General features: G+C 36.5%; 1 protein-coding gene across 2 annotated transcripts in view; it reads left to right on the forward strand.

Moving 5' to 3' along the window:
- LOC132621540 (putative PAP-specific phosphatase, mitochondrial) overlaps window positions 1-12,575 on the forward strand; it is a 13,809-nt gene extending 1,234 nt beyond the window's left edge. Inside the window, exons 3-9 of one of the 2 annotated variants that reach the window (XM_060335856.1) lie at window positions 697-799; window positions 1,281-1,489; window positions 2,078-2,137; window positions 7,808-8,190; window positions 9,659-9,737; window positions 10,806-10,877; window positions 12,132-12,575. In XM_060335856.1, coding sequence (XP_060191839.1) covers window positions 697-799; window positions 1,281-1,489; window positions 2,078-2,137; window positions 7,808-8,190; window positions 9,659-9,737; window positions 10,806-10,877; window positions 12,132-12,281 — 1,056 coding nt within the window. In that variant the 3' untranslated portion in view covers window positions 12,282-12,575. Of the gene's footprint in view, window positions 1-696; window positions 800-1,280; window positions 1,490-2,077; window positions 2,138-7,807; window positions 8,191-9,658; window positions 9,738-10,775; window positions 10,878-12,131 lie in introns of both variants that reach the window. The other variant, XM_060335855.1, reaches the window with a different exon arrangement.
- Window positions 12,576-22,572: the final 9,997 nt, after the last annotated feature.

The raw sequence follows: 22,572 nt of genomic DNA on the forward strand, positions 1-22,572 counted from the left end.
ATGGATATCGTCGGAAGACTTGCAACAATTCAAGAATCAATTCAAGCCGTCGAAAATAAACACTACAAAAGTACTTAAACACTATTTTGGCTTAAAAGCACCTAAAATACTCTTAGTATTGGAATGGAATGAGTCCAAGTAGAGGGGAATCGTTACAAAGGATTCATTCAGTTGACTTCAACTAGGTTGGTAGTAAGGCCAAGCTGTTTGATTGATTATGTTACTTAATTATCTTGAGGTGCATTTGGTTAATTGCTGTTAGTCAATTTTGTGTGCTTTCAGCAAAAAACTATTTTTTCCTTCAATAGACGGAATATCAAGCTAATGTTGTTGTATTTGCATAGAAAACGTATGTGGAAAGACTGGTTGATGCTTATTACTTTTTCTAATTAGGAACTTCCTCTCTGCTATTGTTAAATTTGTTAATTTGGATTTAGTACTTGCAATTTATGTGAAGTGTTCTACAGTGTACTCAATGTTTAAGATTATTATAACGAGATGACATTAATCATTTAATTCTGGTGAAATTTGATGTATGCTTTTGAAATCCAAATACAGCTTCAATAAGAAATAAAGTACAAGTGTGCCTCAAACAAGCGTTTTTCTTCGGGTAGGGGGATCAGTAGCTTGTCAAGTTTTGTTACCATTTTATCAATTGAAGTACTGGTTCTTTTTTTCTTTTTGTGTTATTTCTAGGTGAAGAGTTTGCTGTTCTCCAATGATGATAGGATTATTGAGAAAAATGACCAAACCCCAGTCACTATTGCAGATTTCGGTGTGCAGGCTTTGGTCAGCCTGGGTAATTCAACTTGCGTTTCTTGAATTCTTTATCATCTTTTCCTTGTTTAATTGAGTTAAATGTGACTTCAGTTCTCAACAACACTTCATAAAATTGGGAAGGGGAAAAGACAACAAGCATGTTGAAGGTCTAATTTGTCTCACCTCATGCTTTTTCCTCTACTAAGAATGTTATTTCAACCTATTTACATGTTCTTGAGTTGCTTTCTGCTTCATAGGGTAGTATGCATTGATACTGTCAGATGAAGGTGGAAGAGGGAGTATAATTTCGAAAATCAGCTTCCTTACATTGCTGCAATTAATTTCTCTTCATGACATGCATTTTTCTTGTTACATGAAAACGTACCTAATCAACTATCAAATAATCTAAGAATGATCAATCATGACTTACATTGTTTTGTTTCCCTTTTGACTCTCTTTCTTTATCCTCTTGGACAGAGCTAAATTGTTTCTTTTACTCGATCACTTCATTATTCTGATAGAGATGAACAGACTCTTCCCATCCATTCCCTTGGTGGCTGAAGAGGACTCATCATTCTTGCGGTCAACTAATCTAGTTGGATCAGTGGTTGATGTGGTCGCGAATAAAGCAACTTTTAGAGACGAAGTAACAGAAGACAATGTCTTGAAAGCAATTGACAGAGGGGGGAAGGATGCTTGTAAGTTTGGGCCTAACCCAGCTACATACTGGGTAAGTTGAGATTGACTGCGGAGCAGTATTCACTAATTCTCGTGGATAAACTCTATGCGCCCTTTAAAACCTTTACATTAAGAGGAAATTCCTGGGAAAAGGAAAAATAAATTTTCCAATTCCACTTTATGGGATACAACTTTCATTTTTTTTGCCATGCATGTTTAGTTGGTGGCGTCTTTGAAACATTTAAGAAGTTATTGAAAGGAAAATAGATGTATTTTTTCTTCCATCACTAGGGAAGACAAGCATCATACTATCCCGACAAAGGGAACAAAAGACTTATGTGGCCTTTGATAATCTCTATTTCGTGATATACACTGCCGCCTTCATTAACATTCATGCACAAATAACAATTAATATTTGTACACTAAGGTATAAGGGCCTATAATTCAAATAATTTGATGCTGGGAAGTGCTTTTCTAGTCTGATGGTGTCTATACTCTGGATGATTGTTTTATGCTTAAAAAGAAACATGACATTTAGCTTCCGTACCAATGAAACGTACAACAGAACCTGAATTTGTGTTTGCATCTTACTATCACGGGGTTGTGGACTATTTTATAAATTTTCATGGACCTGGTACAGGTACTAGATCCCATTGATGGGACACGGGGGTTTGTTAGAGGCGTTGAAGCTCTTTATGTGGTATGTCCTTAATCTATATTTTTCTCTTCTTATTCTTTTTCTGTGTCGTCTTTTATTTGCTCTTTGTTTCCCACCATGTCCAGAAAGACTTGCCATAGTTTATTGGTAATAGAGAAATTCAAAAACAGATGCCTTATACACTCTCTGGCTTCTCACCACATAAGTAACCCTGAAGCACAAATGAAATCCTCTTTTGTGAAGGTTTTCATGTGTCAAACAGGCCTTCTTGGCGACCATGAGAAGCATGCTTCCTTATTGGGAGCCTTCATTTTCTAAATTTGCCTCCATGGCCAGTTGACCAGCAACAGTTAGAGATGAGTAGTTGGATTTAACTGTGAAGCATCCCTTACTAGGAGCTTTGTAATAAAGCTTATCCTGACTACGAGCTACGCTTTGAAAGGATTCCGAGGGTTTTGTAATAAAGCTATCCTGACTATGAGCTGCGATTTGAAAGGATTCCGAGGGTTTCAAAAATTCAGCAAGTCTGCCCATCTCCCAATCATTCAAATGTCTTGTGAAATTGAAGTTCCATCTGTCTTGCCATGTATTACTGAACAAAGTGGAGTTAGACAACAAAGTTAGTCTGAATAAATTAGGGAACTATTCTTTTAATGGATCATGGCCAATCCATTTATTACTCTGAAAAGCAATCTTTTTATTTTGATGGAATGAAAAGCAATCTTCCTGCCATCACCCACGCCGAAACCAATATTACTCAAAAAAGTAGACTATAAAGCTCTAATATATTTCTAAATTCCTACCCAGGCGCCACCTTTGAACGCCAATGTCCTTCAGAGGCACATTTTTCATTAGTTACCTATCTGCATAATACCTGCTGTTCTGAACTAAATCTCCACAGCCGTATCATCATTAAACTGTTGTTATGTTGGCCCAGGTTTCTACTGCCCAGACCGCTCTCTTTCTTGCTAGCAGTCTGTCACGCCTCAATATTGCGGCAGACATGATTGGCACCCGATCCTAACTCCCTGTTGGGTGAACCCTGTAGCTAACTGTCTGGTCATAGCACTTATTGAACTAATAGGAAATAACTACCCAACACGGTATTAACGGAGCATATCTGAATTAGGTACTGTCCTGGTTCGTTACCCACAAAAGGCTACTTTTCACTTAAGAGGGAACTATCCTGAAATATGCAGATGCTCTCTTTGGAAAGAATCCTATTCACCTCAACGTTTTGACATGTTTTGCTATAGTTCAACTACGCGACTTAAGTGACACAAAAAAAAAAAAAAATTGGAACCAAAATAAAACAGACAAAAAAAAAAAGTTACAAAAGTAGGTTTCTGTGAGTGAAAGAGGCTCCCCCTTTTTTTTTTTTTTTAAAGCTATCAAAATCACATTTTTTCCATACTTTGGGCAGAGATTAGTCATGTTTCAAAATCTCAAAATATCAATATTTTATATAGAACTTAATGTCTTTTTTTGCGTATAATAATGTCGGCTAATTACATCAAGTATAACTAAACGTTTGGATCATCGTTTTAGGGGTTGGAAAGTGCCTCGAAGTAAATTTTGTTTGTTTGGAAACTTGTCATCTTTAAGTTTAAGTGTCATATTTTATAGGGTTTTGATCTAAGTGTTTTATTATTTAGTCAAATCGAATGTACAAATAAAAATATTTTGATTTACCTTTAATTTTTTATGTTATGTTGTTATTTTTCTTTTTTGTTTCTGCTATGTCTTTTGTGTAATCCGCATTTTTTTTAATGTAATGTGTATTTTGTAATGTTTGGAAACTTGTTATCTTTATGTTTAAATATTATATTTGAATGTACAAATAGAAATATTTTATTTAACAATAATTCATCCAATACGAGAGGTTTATACTAATTCAAAAATAATTCATTTCATTAAATTGCAATACTAATTCAAAGCAATACAATACTAAATTACAATAACAATACAATCTTCAAGTTCTAGAGGCTTTATTACTTCGAGACGTGCTTGAACCACCACGGCCTTGTTGCCCACACGAACACTTGTCATGGCCATATTATTTACATGTAGAGCACTTGCGAGAGTAAGTTCTTTTACTAACATCCATTTGATTGGGTCTACAACTCCGTGAGTTAATGACCAATTTGTTGATGTAATCCTTGTTAGCAACCATCGAAAACGACTCGTTTGGCCAATAAGCTTCATTACCATGTGGGTGGAATTGGCTGGAGTATGCTTTAAGGTAACTGTGGACCTTGTATTCCCCCGCCACATAACTTGTTACCGTTTTTGTCATTCTGTCGACGCACTTTACAGCATGAGAACACGACATGTGGTACGTTTGCCACTTACCACAAGTGCATGTTCTTGTTGCCTCATAAACGGTATGCACATTTCCCCTCTTACCGTTGTAATTACCCGTCCTAACTTCATACACACGTTGAATGGGGTCATACTCGGTCATTTGGTGAAGCTTACATTTTTTTCTATAATGCTCAATCTTTTTGAAGGGCTTTGGCATCCATGTCCCGCCTTCGGCTAATATCGCTCTGGCCTGCCTTGTCCTAACACAAATCGCTCCACAACCTGCTTGAAAGTCATTCTCACCATTGCGGTGACAGGTAGTCCCGAGCAGATTTCAGCAAGCTATTGAAAAACTCTGAGCTGTTTGTTGTGAGCATGCCCCATCTTTTGCCTCCATCAGCATGAAACGTCCATTTTTCAATTTCGAGCTTTATTAACCAAGCGCATGTGGGTTCACTAACTGACCTGATCAGATCCATTTTTGCAGCCCATTTTCTTTGTTGAGGCTCCATCGCAGCCCCCTACATCAATTTATTTAGAGTGCCATTGTGAAACTTTGATTGTAAATTTTCCTTCAAGTGCCTTAAGCAATAGCGATGGTAAACAAGGGGAGGCTGCCACCCCGACAAATTATCCATATTGTGCAATATGCCTTTATGACGATCAGACAGTACCAAATGACCGAGTATGATCCCATTCAACGTGTATATGAAGTTAGGACGGGTTATTACAACGGTAAGAGTGGAAACGTGCATACAGTTTATGAGGCAACAAGAACATGCAATTGTGGTAAGTGGCAAACGTACACATGCCGTGTTCTCATGCTGTAAAGTGCTTTGAGAGAATGGTAACAATTTATGTGGCGGGGGAATACAAGATCCACAGTTACCTTAAAGCATATTCTGGCCAATTTCACCCACTTGATAATGAAGCTTATTGGCCAAACGAGCTGTTTTCGATGGTTGCTAATGAGGATTACATCAAGAAATTGGGCATTAACTTACGGAGTTGTAGACCCAATCAAATGGATGTTAGTGAAAGAACTTACTCTCGTAAGTGCACTACATGTAAGCAATATGGCCATGACAAGCGTTCGTGTGGGCAACAAGGCCGTGGTGGTACAAGCACGTCTCGAAGTAATAAAGCCTCTAAAACTTGAAGATTGTATTGTTATTGTAATTTAGTATTGTATTGCTTTGAATTAGTACTGTAATTTAATGGAGTGAATTATTTTTGAATTAGTATAAACCTCTCGTATTGGATGAATTATTGTTAAATAAAATATTTATATTTGTACATTCAAATATACTATTTAAAGATAATAAGTTTCCAAACAATACAAAATACACATTACATTAAAAAAAATGCGGATTACACAAAAGACATAACAGAAACAAAAAAGAAAAATAACAACATAATATAAAAAATTAAAGGTAGATCAAAATATTTTTATTTGTACATTCGATTTGACTAAGTAATAAAACACTTAGATCAAAACCCTATAAAATATGACACTTAAACTTAAAGATGACAAGTTTCCAAACAAATAAAATTTACTTCGGGGCACTTTCCAACCCCTAAAACGACGATCCAAACGTTTAGTTATACTTGATGTAATTAGCCGACATTATTATACGCAAAAAAAGACATTAAGTTCTATATAAAATATTGAGATTTTGAAACATGACTAATCTTTGCCCAAAGTATGGAAAAAATGTGATTTTGATAGCTTAAAAAAAAAAGTAGCGTCTTCTGTGCGTGAAACCTACTTTTGTAACTTTTTTTTTTGTTTGTGTCACTTAAGTCGCGGACTCTTACTCCTTCCAAAAGAACCAAATAGTAGTGATGATAGTTCAAATCATAGCAGTTTTTTGAGTGATTTCAAACTAGACGAGCTAAATCCCCACCTTCTTATAGAGCGTAATGATGATTTCTGCAGTGTGAAATATTCAGATCGGTGAGAATATTATTGCGGTTTACGCCGAGACTGGTCACATCGGCTTGCCGAATCAGAACGTCTTGTTCGTGACTTGGAAAATCTCAACGCTCCAATCCCAACAAGGTACTCAATAACCATGCCTCGAGTAGGTCCAGAAACTTGCGAGCCTGCCGTACAAAGCATTAGAAAAGAAAATAACAGAATGCTGGCAAGACGTAGATTTTATATGCTAAAGTTGGCCGAAGAACAAGCATCATCAACCGGTAGAGAACTAACATCTGCTGAAAAAAGATGTGTCTTAAGAAACTGTCAATATTTTTCTCAGGACGATATTGAGGACTTCTATTCTGATGAAGATTAGGGGTTATTTAAGTTCTTTTAAATTTCTGACTCATGCGGTTAATTTGTATTGTTAGTTTATGATGAAGTCATCAATAAGAAAAAAATTAGTAAGTTTTAAATTTGCTTTGATTGTTTAAGTCTATTATTAATTTATAGAGTTAATAATACATAAAAAGTTCAACAATTGATAATTTAAAGAAAAAACTAAAATAAATTAGTACATAAAGGGTGCAGATTACATTATAGATGAAAGGGTGCAACTAGTAAAAACAAAATACATAGGAATATTAAACTTAATAAACAAAATGCATAGAAATAATAAACAACAACTAGATAGCACAAATAATCTTCAGGCACTTTATGACGCCAAAAACGACGACCCGGATTATCTGGGGTCTTTGATAATTTTAGCTTACAATAATAACTGCATTCACAAACATCGGGTTGTATAGCAAGTTTTTGAGGTTTGGGAGCTTTGAGACATGTTTTTGGGGGTGCAAAAGTGTGTTGAAGGGGTGAAAATGGAGGAAATGAAGGAGAAGAGTTTGTTGAAAATTGGCTAAGTGTTTTAGGATTTTTATGGAGGCCTATTACGCACAGATTCTGTGCGCGAAACCTACTTATGTATTTTTTTTTTTTTTTTTTGTTAAGACTAAAATAGTCGCGGATTCCCAGTAGCTTACTAATTTTCAATCAAATTACTCTATAGTACTGGTGGTATTAGTTCCATTGCTTTCAATAGTTTCTCTCTACTCATCAAACTGACAAGAATTCACATCAATTGGTGAAGGATGGGAGGAATGATGTTACAGGGGCGTGGTGGGGGGTGGGGGGTGGGGGGGCGTGGTGCTGTTAGTCTTAAGCCTCACTTGTATCAAACTTCTCTTTTTTGTATCCCCTCATCTTCTTTGGTTACATTTTTTTTTTTTTTCCTGACAAACACGTTTCAGGTTAATGTAATTAGTGTTTCTCCAAGCTAGAAGTCTTGATAACTAAACAGTCTCCGACATTATATACATTACTATGTAGCTTTCCATTATAGCATGTTTTTTTAAGATTGTGAACTGCCTGAGTTGAGATTACCCCTTGGCATTTCTTCAATTTATTTGGTTAGGCTTTGTTGTTAGGTGGCTTTGGCTCTTGTGGTTGATGGACAGATTGCCTTGGGAGTTATGGGGTGCCCTAACTGGGATGAAGACTATTTTGTTAATTGTGTCACTGGGGTCCAAGAAACTGGAAACAATTTTTTTAGATCAGGGATGATCATGGTTTCTCATGTGGGTTGTGGAACGTGGAAACAAAGGTTGTCGGACATGTTAACCATCGAGTTGCCTCAAAGTTGGACAAGATGCTCCGTTGATGGATGCCAAGTACTTAAGGAGGCACGTTTTTGTACTCCAGAAAGTCAAAAGTGGGAATCATTTCCTCTATCATCCTCATTTAATGCAAAAACAAACTCTGAAAAAATAGGGAAAAGAGACATCCTTCTTGTGCCTGCATGCTGTGGAAGGTGATGTCTTCTTGTCAAAGATAAATCTCAAGCATTATTTTAGCAAGAATTTCTGCTTAGATGTATGATGAGCAATTCTGTTTTGCCTACAGTTGACATTTATGTAATATTTTCAAACTAGGTAGGTCTCCGATTTCGTGGATGCAGTTTGAAATAGAAGTTGGCATTTAAAAAAAAATTGTGATACTAAACCTTATTAGAAAATAAGGATTAGATAAATGTGGATCTGAGGAAGAAAATTAATATAGCAGAATGAATCTATTAGAGCATTTTTTATTTGAATGCTGGTCACAAGCACACTTAAGTAGGTAAAATAGGATAAAACTGCTTTTACATGCGGCTGGCATAAGCACTTTTGTGGTTTCTGATACGATTTAAGCTGATATATTCTGAGCATAATTGCAACAACTCTATTATCACGGATCTTATACGTTACAAATACAAGGAATATCTTAATAGTTGTACCTTTGTAAAAGAAATTGTGTTTGTTCACCAAATTGTCAGAACCACGGATGGGAAGGAAAACATCTGGATGAATATTTTCCACCACCATTGAGCCTGATTTATTCCTTTGATCTTTGTTTTTCTTGGTTTCAGGAACTTACTGAAAAAGAAAAAAAAAAATCCTTGGTCTCAGGATTTCTTAAATTGTGCCTGTAACTGTTGAGCTTTCTTTCTCCCCCAAAATTGCTGCTACTTTAGGTTTTAGTGCTGGCAGAGTGGCAGGCATCTTTCAGACACTCATTTCATTGTGTACAATGGTCTCTTCTCATGTCAAAAGCTCATGTCTACTTAAAATACTATTCTGGGGACAACTTATGTAAACAATATGCTGGGGGGCAGTCTATTGCCTTTTGACAATTTCTGACTGAATAATGCGATATTTTGGTGTCTGCTATTCTTTAATGTCAGTCCATCATATCTGAAACTATTTGAGCAAAGTCCACCATACCAGAAACTATTTGACCAGCATATTGTTTACATAAGTTGTCTTCAAGTTAGTTATATAGCATCTGATTCTTGTTAATACTTACAAAAGCTTATAATCCCCAGTTCGTTACTTGACCTCTGTGGCCACACATTATTTCTTTTATTGAAATCCATCTATGATGAGTATATTTGTCCTTTATCTGTTTGATTAGTCTTGTCAAAGCACCACCACCCTCTTTCTCTGATTTGTTTCTTAGCAATATTTTGCTATTAGCTGAATGTGGCATTACCACCGTCTAATTCATTTTCGACAGAGGCTCTGAATGACTTCCATTAGAGATCTAGGGACCCTATTTTACATTACCTCAGGACAGACGTGATACTCTAAATTAGACTTCCTTATTGGATGAATTGTTGAATTGTGAATTTACCACATTGTCTTCTGACTCTCCTTTTACGGCTACAAACTAGTTATGTTCTCACATCTCTTTGATGGTTTTTGCACATTTCTTTAATGCAATTTTTTACTGCTCTGCAGTTTGTGCAAATATATGATGGTGGCGTCTGGTAGAGCATCTGTGTTTCTTCTTCGTGCAACAACCAGAAAAGTTATGAAGGTGATATTTAATTTCATACATAACCTGCAAGGGTGGCTCAGTTGGTTGAGCATGGGGCTTTCATAATGGAGCTCTCAGGTTCGAAACCCCATGCCTACGGCAACAGGAGATTTGCCTTCTGGGTCGAGCTCTTCGCACGGGATTTGCCTAGTGCGGGTTATCTCTACACAGGAGCGGGGTTTACCTTGTGCACATCCAAAGGGTAGCGGCTGCGGGTTCCTTTGTCATAAAAAATAAATAAATCACACATTATAGATAACTGCAGTCAAGTGAGCTTGTGCCTCGTGTCATTAAAAATGTAGGCTTCACAAATTTCACCTGGGTTAATTTTCTACCAACAAATAGGGAAGCTAAATTGTATGTTTACTTTAGGTCCAATGATAGCTAGGAGTCTTTTTAGTCTTGTTAGACAATTATATTAGAGTAAAAATAAAAGCTTCAGGTAATAGAGAAACTGATGTTATAAATATTGGCTCGAGATTGGTCATACGGAACGCCATGGAAAGTAACGATTTATATAGCCAACCCCAACTAGCTTGAGATTGAGCCATAGTTGTTGTAATAAGAGAGTAACTAGTGCAGACTTTCTTGAGATTGGTAGTGGAGTTACATTGGTAATGCTACACATTTTCATGAACACAAGGAAAATAGGATACTGCACAAACTTTCTTGAGATTATGAGGAAGACATACTAATTTGGGTTATAGTCTCTAAAGTTATTTGGAGGAACGAGCCTCTTGAGGTTCTCATTGCAACTTATAACAAGCAATTTATATAATACTTTGTTTTAGTTTGAATTAGAGATTGATAAAAATCTTAATGCTGTCACATTTGAAGTTTGAACAATAATATACTGCTATCATTGGTGCCAGAGAGCAAAGTTAAACAAGAAAATTTTATTTGACATTTGATAATTTTGTCTTAAAGTTGTTTCTAACTTCCTTCGTTGGTACTTCAAGTTGACTGGATTTAATCAACCAGCATCTATTGATGCCACTAGATCTATGAGTTAGCATATTCTTTCTTTTGGGTATTCAGCATTCTGATATGAACATGACTCCACTGAAGAAAATCTCTGGCTATGCCCCTGCTTGGGACCATGCTGCTGGAATCATATGTGTTCATGAAGCTGGGGGAAAGGTATGCGTCTCTCTGTTAGTAGCCCTTTCTGTTTTCTATGCATCTCTCTGATGATATTCTTTTCTGCATACGCATTAATCTTAAGCTGTCTGCTAATAATTTCCATTTATAACCAGTTCCTGAGAGAAAACAGAACAACTGGTATAATATTTAGTAAACCTACATAAAACTTAAATCCTATCGACTATCTTTTTATTGTATATCTCAAGATGTAGGTGTTATCTTCTTTCATTTTGGCTACTTCTAATTCAGGTTCGTGATCAAGGTTTAATGAACATATTTGAGACCTTGAGAAATGGTTGGTGGCGAAATCTTTCATACCACAGAACATAATTCCTGCGGTTTGCCTTAAAAAGAAAACAGAGTTCGCCTAATTATTAAAGTTTATCTTATCAAAAAGAAAAAAATTGCATAATTATTGAGGCCCATGTACCTTAATCCGTTGGAGTTAATTATTTCCATCTTTCACACACAAAAAATATGTTTATTAAGATAGAAGTATTGAGTAACAAGACAGGTTACTTTAGCTTTCTCATGGTGATGTAATCATGTCTCACAAATAAAAGAATAGATGTGGGAGATTCCACATCATCACCAACTGATGTGGGAGATTCAACAGGGGCACGCTCAAAGCTAGACATTTGGAGCGTAGACAATATAAATGGGGGCCCAACATCGGGTAAACAAAGAACTGAGATGGCTCTGGCTTGGCTACTATGATAAGAAAATGGACCTTGGTCTAACTCAACCCCAAAAGCTAGCTCAAGCGTTGAAGATTGCCCAAGACCCTGTTATAAAGAGACAATTAATCCATCACTAACCGATTTGGGAGATTCAACACTTTGGTATCTCCTTTGATATGATAATGAATATGTGCTACCTCATAAAAAATCTCTTCTGTTAATCCTCTAAGTTCGATTATAGCCCCAGAGAAGCAACAGCTACATAAAATACCATGCGATCTATTATTTTTTCATTCTTTAGATGACTCTATATACTAGTATCAAGCTTTTCCGTGGGCGTGTTACTATAAGATGTATCCTGTTTGCGACGTTGTTCATTTGGCACAGTAGGATGTAAAGTGAGGGAAATTTTCTGAGCGCTTTGATTTCTTCCTTGATTCTTCTTGTTGTAAAGGTTTTATTAATTAATCCTTTTCCTTTCTACTTGAGGGAAAATGTGTAGACTATCAATTAGCGTGTATCTTTTACTTGCTATTATCATAGTTATTCAGGACGCGGGAAATTTTTTCAGGTGACTGACTGGGAAGGAAGTTCAATTGATTTTGCAGTAGATCAAGTTGCACGGAGAACTATATTTCCTTCGGTTGGTTTTCTTGTGACGAATCATAGCTTACATAATGAGATACTTGGACTGATATCTTCAAATTCATCAATTAATTGATGGCATGGGGTTTCTGGTGACAAATCATACCGAGTTCTTTTTATCAACCTGTACTTTCTTCATCATTAGAATATTGACATTATATTGTTTCTTAGCAAATTTGTATTCTTTGGGCCTCAAGTGGCTAATTCCACATAAAAATCCTTCAAGTTGGAGATCTTCATAGGGAATGATTCATTTATTATCTAGGAATAGATATCACTTCTGGAGCGGACTGCATTTCATTCTTTGCTGAGAAGCTGTTGTAACACAAGGATTGTTACTCATTTTTATCCACACAATGATTTTGCGTCAGGACAGCAGTATTCAAACGTTTTCATGCATATTGAAACAGACAACATTGTCAATTGTCATTTTAAAAATCCATGCAATCGTATGGTGTCACGGTTTGTGTGCAGGATCTTTATAAACAGTAAGCCATATGCTTCCCGGTTTCCTCACATGTTTGTATCTCTTCTAAATCTGCCATACGCCTGGCATAGCAAATGGTTCTCCACAAATTTTTTTGGTTGTAAAAGGAAAAATGGAAGATACAATGGTAAATTAATAGTATTGTGATAAGAACACAACGTTGCGTTTCATTTACCCCCTGTTTGGATGGTGGTTTCCCGTGGTTCATTAATGTATGGTTTTTTAGGAAACCATGTTTGTTTCCATTGTTTTAAAATTATGTGATATGGTGTTGTAAACTCGTGGTTCATTCCATGGTTATATAACCATGAAAAGTCTCAATTTTTGAAACCACGAAGTTGGTGGTTTTTCCGTGGTTACGTATTTCATTTCTGCATTATACCCTCCACCATCCACCCCACCCCACTCCCACCCTACCACTCATCCCTACCCTCACCCCTGCCTCACGCTACCACTCACCCCCACCCATCCCCCGCCACTCACCCCAACCCCACCCTACCACCCACCCCATCACCCCAACCACCACGCACTACCCCTCACCACCGCCCAACCCCACCCCACAACAACTCACCCCCACCCTCATCCCACACTACCCACCCCTCCACCACCCCTACCCACTACCCCTCACCACCACCCAACCCCACCCCCACCCTACTACCTACTCTCATCTCACAATCACTCACCTCACACCACCCACCCCTCCCCCATCCACTACCTACTTATTTTTTAAAGTTCCTATTTTATTCTTTACCTGAGTTTTATTAATATATATAAATTATTTCTAATTAAGAGTTAAGGGTATTTTAGTAAATTTACAAGTTATTATACAATACCATACAGTCAAACCAAATAATACAAATGTTATTAAGCCACAACAAACGATACAGTCTATCCAAATATTGTATTCATTAATACAGTACAATACAATACAACACCATACTGTACCATACCATACTGTACATTAATGAACCACGGGAAACAACCATCCAAATAGAGGGTTAGGCCTCGTTTGGACATGGTTTGAAACCATGGTTTCGAACCATGTTTGGACATGCAATTTGGATATTTTAAGTTGCATTTTCTCTTATAGATATAAAAACCCCACAAATTGTGAAAACTATCAATACATTCTTAATTGTTAGACAATCTTACTAAATAAGCAAGTCATAGTTCATAACAAAATTAGTACACTACTAGAAGGCCTTTCTAAAAAATACAATATCAATTAATCAAACTTTAGTTCAATAAAAATGAAAATTTAACATGAATAGTAATGTAACTACTCTTTAATATAGTCCTCCCACATAAATTAAGGGTTGGTAGACATAAATAAAGGTTGGTGGAAGTTAATAAGATTAGTAAATGATCGATGGAGGTAATTGTTACAAATATCTACCAACTTATGGTTTTTTTTTTTTTTTACAAAATTTAAACTTATGAGTTAAATTTAATATTTAAAAAGGTTGAAACCATGGTTTCAAACCCCAAATCATGTCTTTTTGGATGATTTGGGGTTTGAAACTATTGTTTGAAACCATGAGTGAAAACGCATGTAACACCCCGTACGTTTAACCTAAGCTTTGACCATGATCCTAGGCTTAGAAAATCAGATAAAGAATGTGGGAATTGGAATTTTCCTATTCAGCTGTAAGATGGGGGTTTACACCCATGAACAGTGATCGTATTTCAGTATACGGGCCGTATTTCAAGTCGTAAACTGGTACCAAGGATTTCTGAGCATTCTGGAATTTGGCATTTGGATATTACATTGTTAAATACGGCCCGTATTTTAAAATACGGCCCGTAATTCAAAACCTACTTGGATTTTGGGAACACTTCCTTGATGAAAGTTGTAGAGCTTTGAAATACCTTTCCAATGGTATATTATCGGGGTCAAACGGACAAATGTACAAAGATTTATGGCCATTTTACTAAAGAGACGCAGTGCAGTCCACACGGAATACGGACTGTATTTCAAAATACGGCCCGTATTTCAAAATAAGGCCAGTATTTTACTGGGCGTAAAATTCAGTTTTTCCAGAGCAGTATATATTCGTCCATATCAGTTCAAATCATTATTAAGCCCTATCTTGAGAATCCGTCCGTAATCCATGAAAACCCATATCTTGTATTCCATGGGTTCTTGCATGCATGTTTTTAAATAAAAATGCTTATTTCATGAATATCCTACATGTCTACAAGTTTTCATGCAATTGTATTATATAACTATGTTCATGCCATGACTCAAGATACATACATGCTAAATACAAGTTATTTCATGAAACCATGTTTACAAGTTATTTTGTGAAATCATGATTACAAGACAAGTACAAGTTAATTCACGAAAATCATGGGCTTCCTAGCCAATTATATCATGTTCATGTTTTTGGGAGTTGCACGAATTACCGAGAAGGCTCAGATAGCCTGAAACTACGTAGCCACCGTAGGACAAGGATCGCTCCGCCCAGTTAGGACGATTCCTTAATTTCACACTGAATGGATCCATCAGGCACGTTACCACCTTATGCCCTGGCAAGGTATGGGGGCTCTGCTGGTCCGGTGAGGTACCAGACTCGACGTACCCACGTGGTGATATCACATGGTCGGTTTACGTATTTACAGGACGCCGCATCTGCTCAGTAGGATTTGCTCGTATCAGCTCATTGGTGAGCCCCATCTCATTCGGGGTTTAGTCAGTTATCTTTATTTTACTAGTCATGCATTTAAAGGTATGTTGGGGGGCCTTGTCCCAGCAAGTACGTTTTTCAGTCAAGATTCACGATTAGAGGTTTCATAGACTAGCCAATTTAGTTATGTTAGACATGCAAGGTGTTTAGCCATCTTTGGCTCAACTCATGTTATTTCCGCATTTATGATTTAAACAAGTATTTCATTAACTTATTATGACATCTCATGTTTTATAAAAGGTCATCACGTTCATGCTATATTTCCGCTCATGTATGCCTCATGATGATTCAGCAAGCCATGTGGTTCGCTCGGTCACATGCAGTATGGCACCGAGTGCCGTGTTTCGCCCAGGCCATGGTTCGGAGCGTGACAACACATGTCCAAACGCTGGTTGGGGGCCATGGTTTCAAACCATGGTTTGAAAACGCATGACCAAACACCTACTTAGCATCTTGACCTCTCTGCTTACGGCAAATTAAAGATACTTAAAAGTTGAAACCAAATCAGAATTTCTTGATTTTCTAAGGTGCAATGTCTATTTCTTTGCTTTGCATCTTATTTTTTATTAAGAAAATAATAATGTATACAAGTTCTTTTACTCAAAGTTAACTTTCTGCCTTCTTGGGCATTAATGCATGAGCGTGTTCTTCTAGGCGAGAGTTTTCTCCAAATTCATCCGATCGACTCCAGATGTTAAAGATCTATTAATAATTAGAGTCAAATTAAATCCCTTTAATATTGGCATTTATTATGATAAAATAATTTGCACTTTCGCCGTGACCAATTAGACCCTATGCTTGTGACAATATTAAATGACCCCATTTTTTTGGTCCTTGATGCACACACTGTTTGTGGTTCACGTTTCTTGCATTGAAAGCGCCCTGAATATTATTATAGTTATGGGCTACCAATCATTGCATGTCATCAAACTATTGGCTCTTTAGGTGAAAATTCTACTTATCATTCATTTTATATTATTTATCTCAGGGAGTCAGGGTCTCTTGAAATGTAATTCGTGGGATCTTTCCACAAATGTCAACTATTCTCTGAAGAACTCCACGTATACCCAATTAAAACGGTAAATTAAGCACTTAGACGGGCCCTACTGCTTGGAAAGATCTCGACTCTTCATGAATGCCAGTTGTCGTCCTTTAACAAATCTTTCATTAATTAATTCAAAGTTCCCAATATAGTATTATTCGCCAATTATGTGCCCGGATCTGCATGGATTATGTGGTTATTGAGTAAAATATTATATGCGGCTCTGCTTAAAATAATTCTGGCACTCTATTGGTACAACATATACATATCTGGCTTAAATAATACGCTAATTAATTAGATATCTAGAATAGAGACAAAAAGTGCCACCCGCAGGAGTCTTTTTTTTTTTTTTTTGAGTCTCGTATCTAAAATTATATGTAGCTGGATAAACTACCAAGTTCCATAATACACACAGAAGTTTGAGAATAGAGTATTTGTTGGAGAATAGATAGTTCTCCACAGAAAGAAAGAAAAACAGCAAATTTCCATTTGATGGTAAAATCTGCGCAAAATGCATACGTTTCCTGGTCAATTTAGAGAGTAGATAAGTACATGTATTTTTGGCAACCATGAACACGCAAACACTAGCTTTTGGACAAGTAGTTATTAATCCAAGTATTAATTATTTATGTGAGCCTCCGTTAAATGAATTAATTACTATACAACTACTCTTTAATGTGCGTGGACAAGTAGCTACACATCTGAGTGTGTGAGATATTAAGCGTTCGTCAATTAAGTATATTACTAATTGTACTTATTTGCACAATCAGCATTCTAGACTTAATATTATAGTTGAAAAATGGCTTCATGGCACCAAAATCTGCGACATTAGCCTAAGATTGTGCCTGTTCTAATGTGATTAATAAAATATTTGTAGGTTATTAGGAGCCTGTTTGGATGGGCTTATGCCTATAAGCTGCAAACAGCTTATAAGCTAAAAAAAAATAAGTTGGGGTAGTCTAACTTATTTTTTTTTGACTTATAAGTTGTTTTCAGCTTATAAGCTGCTTTAGATAAGCTAAGTCAAATAGACCCAATTATTTTTTTGAGCTTATTTTAAGCACAAAATGACTTTAAGCTGGCCAGCCAAACACTCAAAAAAGCTGAAAATAACTTATAAGCAACTTATAATCAACTCATAAGTCAATCCAAACGGGCTCTAGGTTAAGATTTCGTCAGTATAAAGAATAAACGCCATTCTTCCATATCTACTTGGTTAATTTTATACATGATCGATCTATGTATTTCCTACATATTTTTCAATCTAAGGAAATTACTTAGAGCTATCCATTAAATTATTCAAATTCTTTCGGAATGTTACTCTTAGACAGTGAAAGTTCTATATCTGAGAAACAGTTGCAATTATAGATGCGTCGCACTAATGTACGAATGACTTGACAATTACTTCGAAGTTCTTCTTTTTCTTTCCACCACTTCGAAGTTCTTGTTTACATATATTACTAGTTAATTGAATCTCAGAGGCGGAGCCACGATTTGAATTTTATATATAGGTTCAGGCAGAGGTGGAGCCATGATTTGAATTTTATATATAGGTTCAGGCAGAGGCGGATTCAGGAATTTGAGATTCCGGGTGCCACATTATTTTGGGCTTCGATTCTGGTTATTCAGCCTTCTAGTTTATATAGACCGATCAATTATCACACTATTTTGGCCTTTGACTTGATTTATTTTGAGCTTCGGTTCGGGTTATTCATCTTAGCTACAAGTATTTCTATTGTTACAATTTTTAACTCATGGAAAGGCAGAAGCATCGGCTTTCTCGACGCGTTCCATAGCCCAGTTCTGTAAACAAGGGAATGACCCAATGCATCAGTTGACTTAAACGAGTTGGGGAGTGCAGCAACTTCCGTCCGTTTATATAGACAAACCGATTGTCACACTATTTTGGATTTCAACTTGATTTATTTTTTCTACTGCCGCAATTTGGGTTATTCATCTTTTCGATTTATATAGACATCGATTAAACGAAATAATTTAATAATTATGATAATTTTAAACAAAGCATAAAAATTCAATAGTATTACTAATATCAACAAAAATATATTATTCATTTATAATTGAGAGTTATGTTTTGAAGCTATCAGCTAACTCAAGACTAATCAACTAGAACTAGAACTCAACATAGATGCACATTTAGATATCAAAATAAAAAATTAATGAACACTATTAACTATAAAGAGAAGCAAGGATATATAAAATTTTAAAAAGTCAATGTGACTCAGTAGGGAAAAAAAATCAGCAGCAAGTAAATAAAAAGAAAAGAAGAAACAAGGAAAATAAAGTAAAGAAGAAGCAAAATAGAAAAAGAAAATAAGAAAAAAGGAGAACGAATCTTCCGTAAGCTTCTTAGAAAAGAGAAGTCTTTAAAAGAATTGGTGCAAGTTGAACTCGATCCAAGGTGCTGTGGGCACAACTTTCAGCCCTTCACCAGTGGCACCAAACAATCATTTGTTAGTCGGGGTGCCATTTTACATATTTATACTATTTCCCATATATACTCACATATATATATACAAAGTTTTGCTCGAGGTGTGCGGGTGGCGTGGCATCCCCACCCGCCTTACTAGATCCGCCCCTGGGTTCAGGGGTCTAATCTGTTTAAGTTATTAGTTCTAAATTAATAATTTGTATATATAAATGGATTTCTTAAGACATACAGGATTTGGATCCAAACTACTGGATTCGGCCAAACCCGTAACTGAAAGCATAGCGCCCCCCCCCCCCCCCCCCCCCCCGTTTGATCCACTCTAATAGTAACGGACGATTATTTTGAAGATGGGGGGGGGGGGGGGGGGGTGAGCAACAATTTTGCTTGCCGATTCAGCAAAACTTAGTAACTTTAATCTAGACCCTGTATTTGTGATTAAAAATCCACATAATCTATATATATGTAATTTATCCAACACTCAATATGCTGTATTTTCTGAAATTCAGAATTCGTAAACTCAAAAATCTAGCTTCGTTATTATTATTGAAGGTAGGGAATAGGAGTTAAAATAAACTTCTCGCACGGGAAAGGAAAAGAGAGCAAATTTCAGCGGAACCATATAAATAATGTTTGGTCTAAATTAACGTAGGGGGGTGTAATGTGAGGCAGATAAAGGTAGAAGAAAGGGGAGATATGTGCATGCTCTACATATATAGATTGCATATAGTTATCGAGTAAAATATTATATATTATGTGCATGGCTCTGCTTGAAATGGTACTGTCACTCTCTTGGGACACCATACACATAAAATGTTTATTTAATAAGCTGTGATTTCTTAAAATAGTAACAAAAAAGTGCCATCCACAAGCGCTTTAATTTGGTCTTGTATCCAGAAATAGCCAACAAAACCTATCAATAACTTTAAAAAATGATCAAATTTCATAATGAAGAAGAAGAAGATTATCCAGGGTTAGTTGAAGGGTTGGTTGGAGAAATTGAACAGCTCGCCACACTGTAGTGGCGGATCTAGAGTACAACAGATAATGGTTCACGAATATATATATATCTATTTTTTTTTTAAAATTCTACTAAATATTTACTATGTTATTTAATTGTATACCTAGTTATTGTTATATATATGTTAACTTTGGGTTTTTGTAGAAACCTATAAGTTTCAAATTTTGTATCCGCCTGTGAACCACAGGGAAGAGAACGCATTTCCATTTATTGATAGAATCCGACCAAAATAATTGCATACGTTTAATTTGTTGGTCAATATTAGAACGTCGACGACAATTTCTTTGGCAACGATGAACAAGCAAACTCTAAGGTTTGGATAGGTAGTAACTGATTCGAGTATGTTTATGTAAGCATTTGTTAAATTAACTACCAAACCTACTCTATAATCTGACAAGTAAATTCCTCTTTCAGTATGTCGATTTCAATCCATATTTTTAATCTTCTTTCAATTGGATCCTTTCTTGAGAAAATCTTGAATTAGTTGAAAGTTAAAACCTGAAATTGGAGGTTCTGTTACAATTTGCAAATTGCAAGACCGAGGTCGTAAATAAATAGTAACTTAATGAGAAGTAATTAGGATGTAACCATCTGTTATATTAAATATTAAACTTACTCCATAATCTGGGCAAGTGGTTATCAATTTGAGGATTTGAGAGATTATGTGTTCCTTAATTAAGTAATACTAATTGTACTATTCTGCACAATTCATCATTGTTAACTCAATTTTATAATTTGCAAATGCCTCCACGTACGACACCAAAATCTGAAGAAAGTAGCCTAAGTTTATATGGATCACTTTCAATAAGATTAATACGGTGTACAGTGTCTCTGCTTAAGATATAATAGTACTACATATTCTTATTAGAAAATATTAATGCAAAGTACAGTGATCATGTATATATCAAGATGATGAAATAGCAGGTGGATTAAATTATATACTAAGGGTCATTTGGTTGCTGGTTAGGAAGGAAGTTATTCATGTATAAATTGTATCATTTTTGGTATGCGTAACTTTTATAACTGGTGTAATGTAGGAAGGAAGTTATTCATGTGTAAATTTAACGCATAGCTGGTGCTGTTAGGATTTGAATCCCAAATCCGACCTTTGTAAGCAGGTTCCCAGGAAAGATTGGAGGGTCACAGCTGGACCACTTAAATACCAACCTCCTTAGACAGAACCTACTTACGCCGTGATGTAAGCGAAGAATAAATAGCACACACAGATTTATAGTGGTTCACCCTCAATGTGAGAGCTACGTCCACGTTGCTGCTGCAGATCTTATTAAAGAAGAAATATTACAAGTGTTTACAACACTCAACCTCACAACCCCAATCCCAATTACACTCAAGAATTTTACCACAGAAAATTCTCTCAAAGACCTTCTCTTACTTAGGCCTTTCACTAAGAGTATTTCTCTTAGATTTTTCTCTCTCTTTGGGATGTGTTGTCTTCTTCAATTTGGTGTGTTTACAAATGAACCATAAGCTACCTATTTATAGGAATGAATTTCCTATGATGAGGTAAGCGCTTACATCACGACTATCATGAAGTAAGCGCTTACATCACGACTATGTGAACAAAAGAATTGACTTGTTTGGCCAATTCCACACCTAACAAATCTCCCACTTGAAGACTAATTTTAATTTGTCTTCACACTTTGATCGATGCAACAGCTCTTTCCTACTTTCATACTTCGTGCAAGCCAACTGAAGTTGAGCATAGCTTCAGTTTGTCTATCGTCACTGCCTTTGTCAGCATGTCTGCTGGATTCTGACTCCCTGCGATCTTCTCAAGCACCAGCGCTCCATCTTCCAAAGTTGATCTAATGAAATGGTACCGGAGTTGTATGTGCTTCGTTCGAGCATGGTAAACCGGGTTCTTTGCCAAATGAATGGCGCTTTGGCTATCACAATATAGCACACTTCCCTCATGGTCCTGATCCAATTCCCGCAGAAAAGATTGTAGCCACATCATTTCCTTTGTGGCCTCCGTCACAGCAACGTACTCAGCCTCACAACTAGAGAGAGCTACTATCTTTTGCAACTTGGAAACCCAAGAGATTGCAGTACCTCCGAAGGTGTAAACATACCCGGATGTGCTCTTTCTGCTATCAATATCACCACCGTTGTCAGCATCAACATACCCTTGCAATCCTGTTTTTGATTTTCGGAAATACAGAGCTGAACTCGAGCTGCCTTTCAGATATCTGAATATCCACTTCACAGCCTCCCAGTGTTGCTTTCCCGGATTGCTCATAAATCGGCTGACAACTCCCACTGCATGTGCAATGTCTGGCCTTGTACATATCATTGCATACATAAGACTACCGATTGCAGATGCATAAGGTATCTTGTCCATCTGCTTCTTCTCATCCTCGGTTGTTGGCGACTGATCCTTTGACAACCGAAAGTGTCCAGCCAAGGGAGTGCTGACTGGCTTGGTATCATGCATGTTAAACCTTTTGATAAATTTCCTCACATATTCTTCTTGTGAGAGTTTGATGCCCTCCTTGCTTCGGTCGATTCTCATCCCAAGGATTTGCTTTGCAGCTCCCAAATCCTTCATTGCAAACTCTTCCGATAACCCTTTTTTCAACCGATCAATCTCCTGTAGGTTTGCTCCTACGATTAGCATGTCGTCGACATAGAGTAGCAGTATCATGTACGAGTCTTCAAATTTT

The sequence above is a fragment of the Lycium barbarum genome, chromosome 12 (genome assembly GCF_019175385.1).
Source record: "Lycium barbarum isolate Lr01 chromosome 12, ASM1917538v2, whole genome shotgun sequence".
NCBI classification, from domain to species: Eukaryota; Viridiplantae; Streptophyta; class Magnoliopsida; order Solanales; family Solanaceae; genus Lycium; species Lycium barbarum.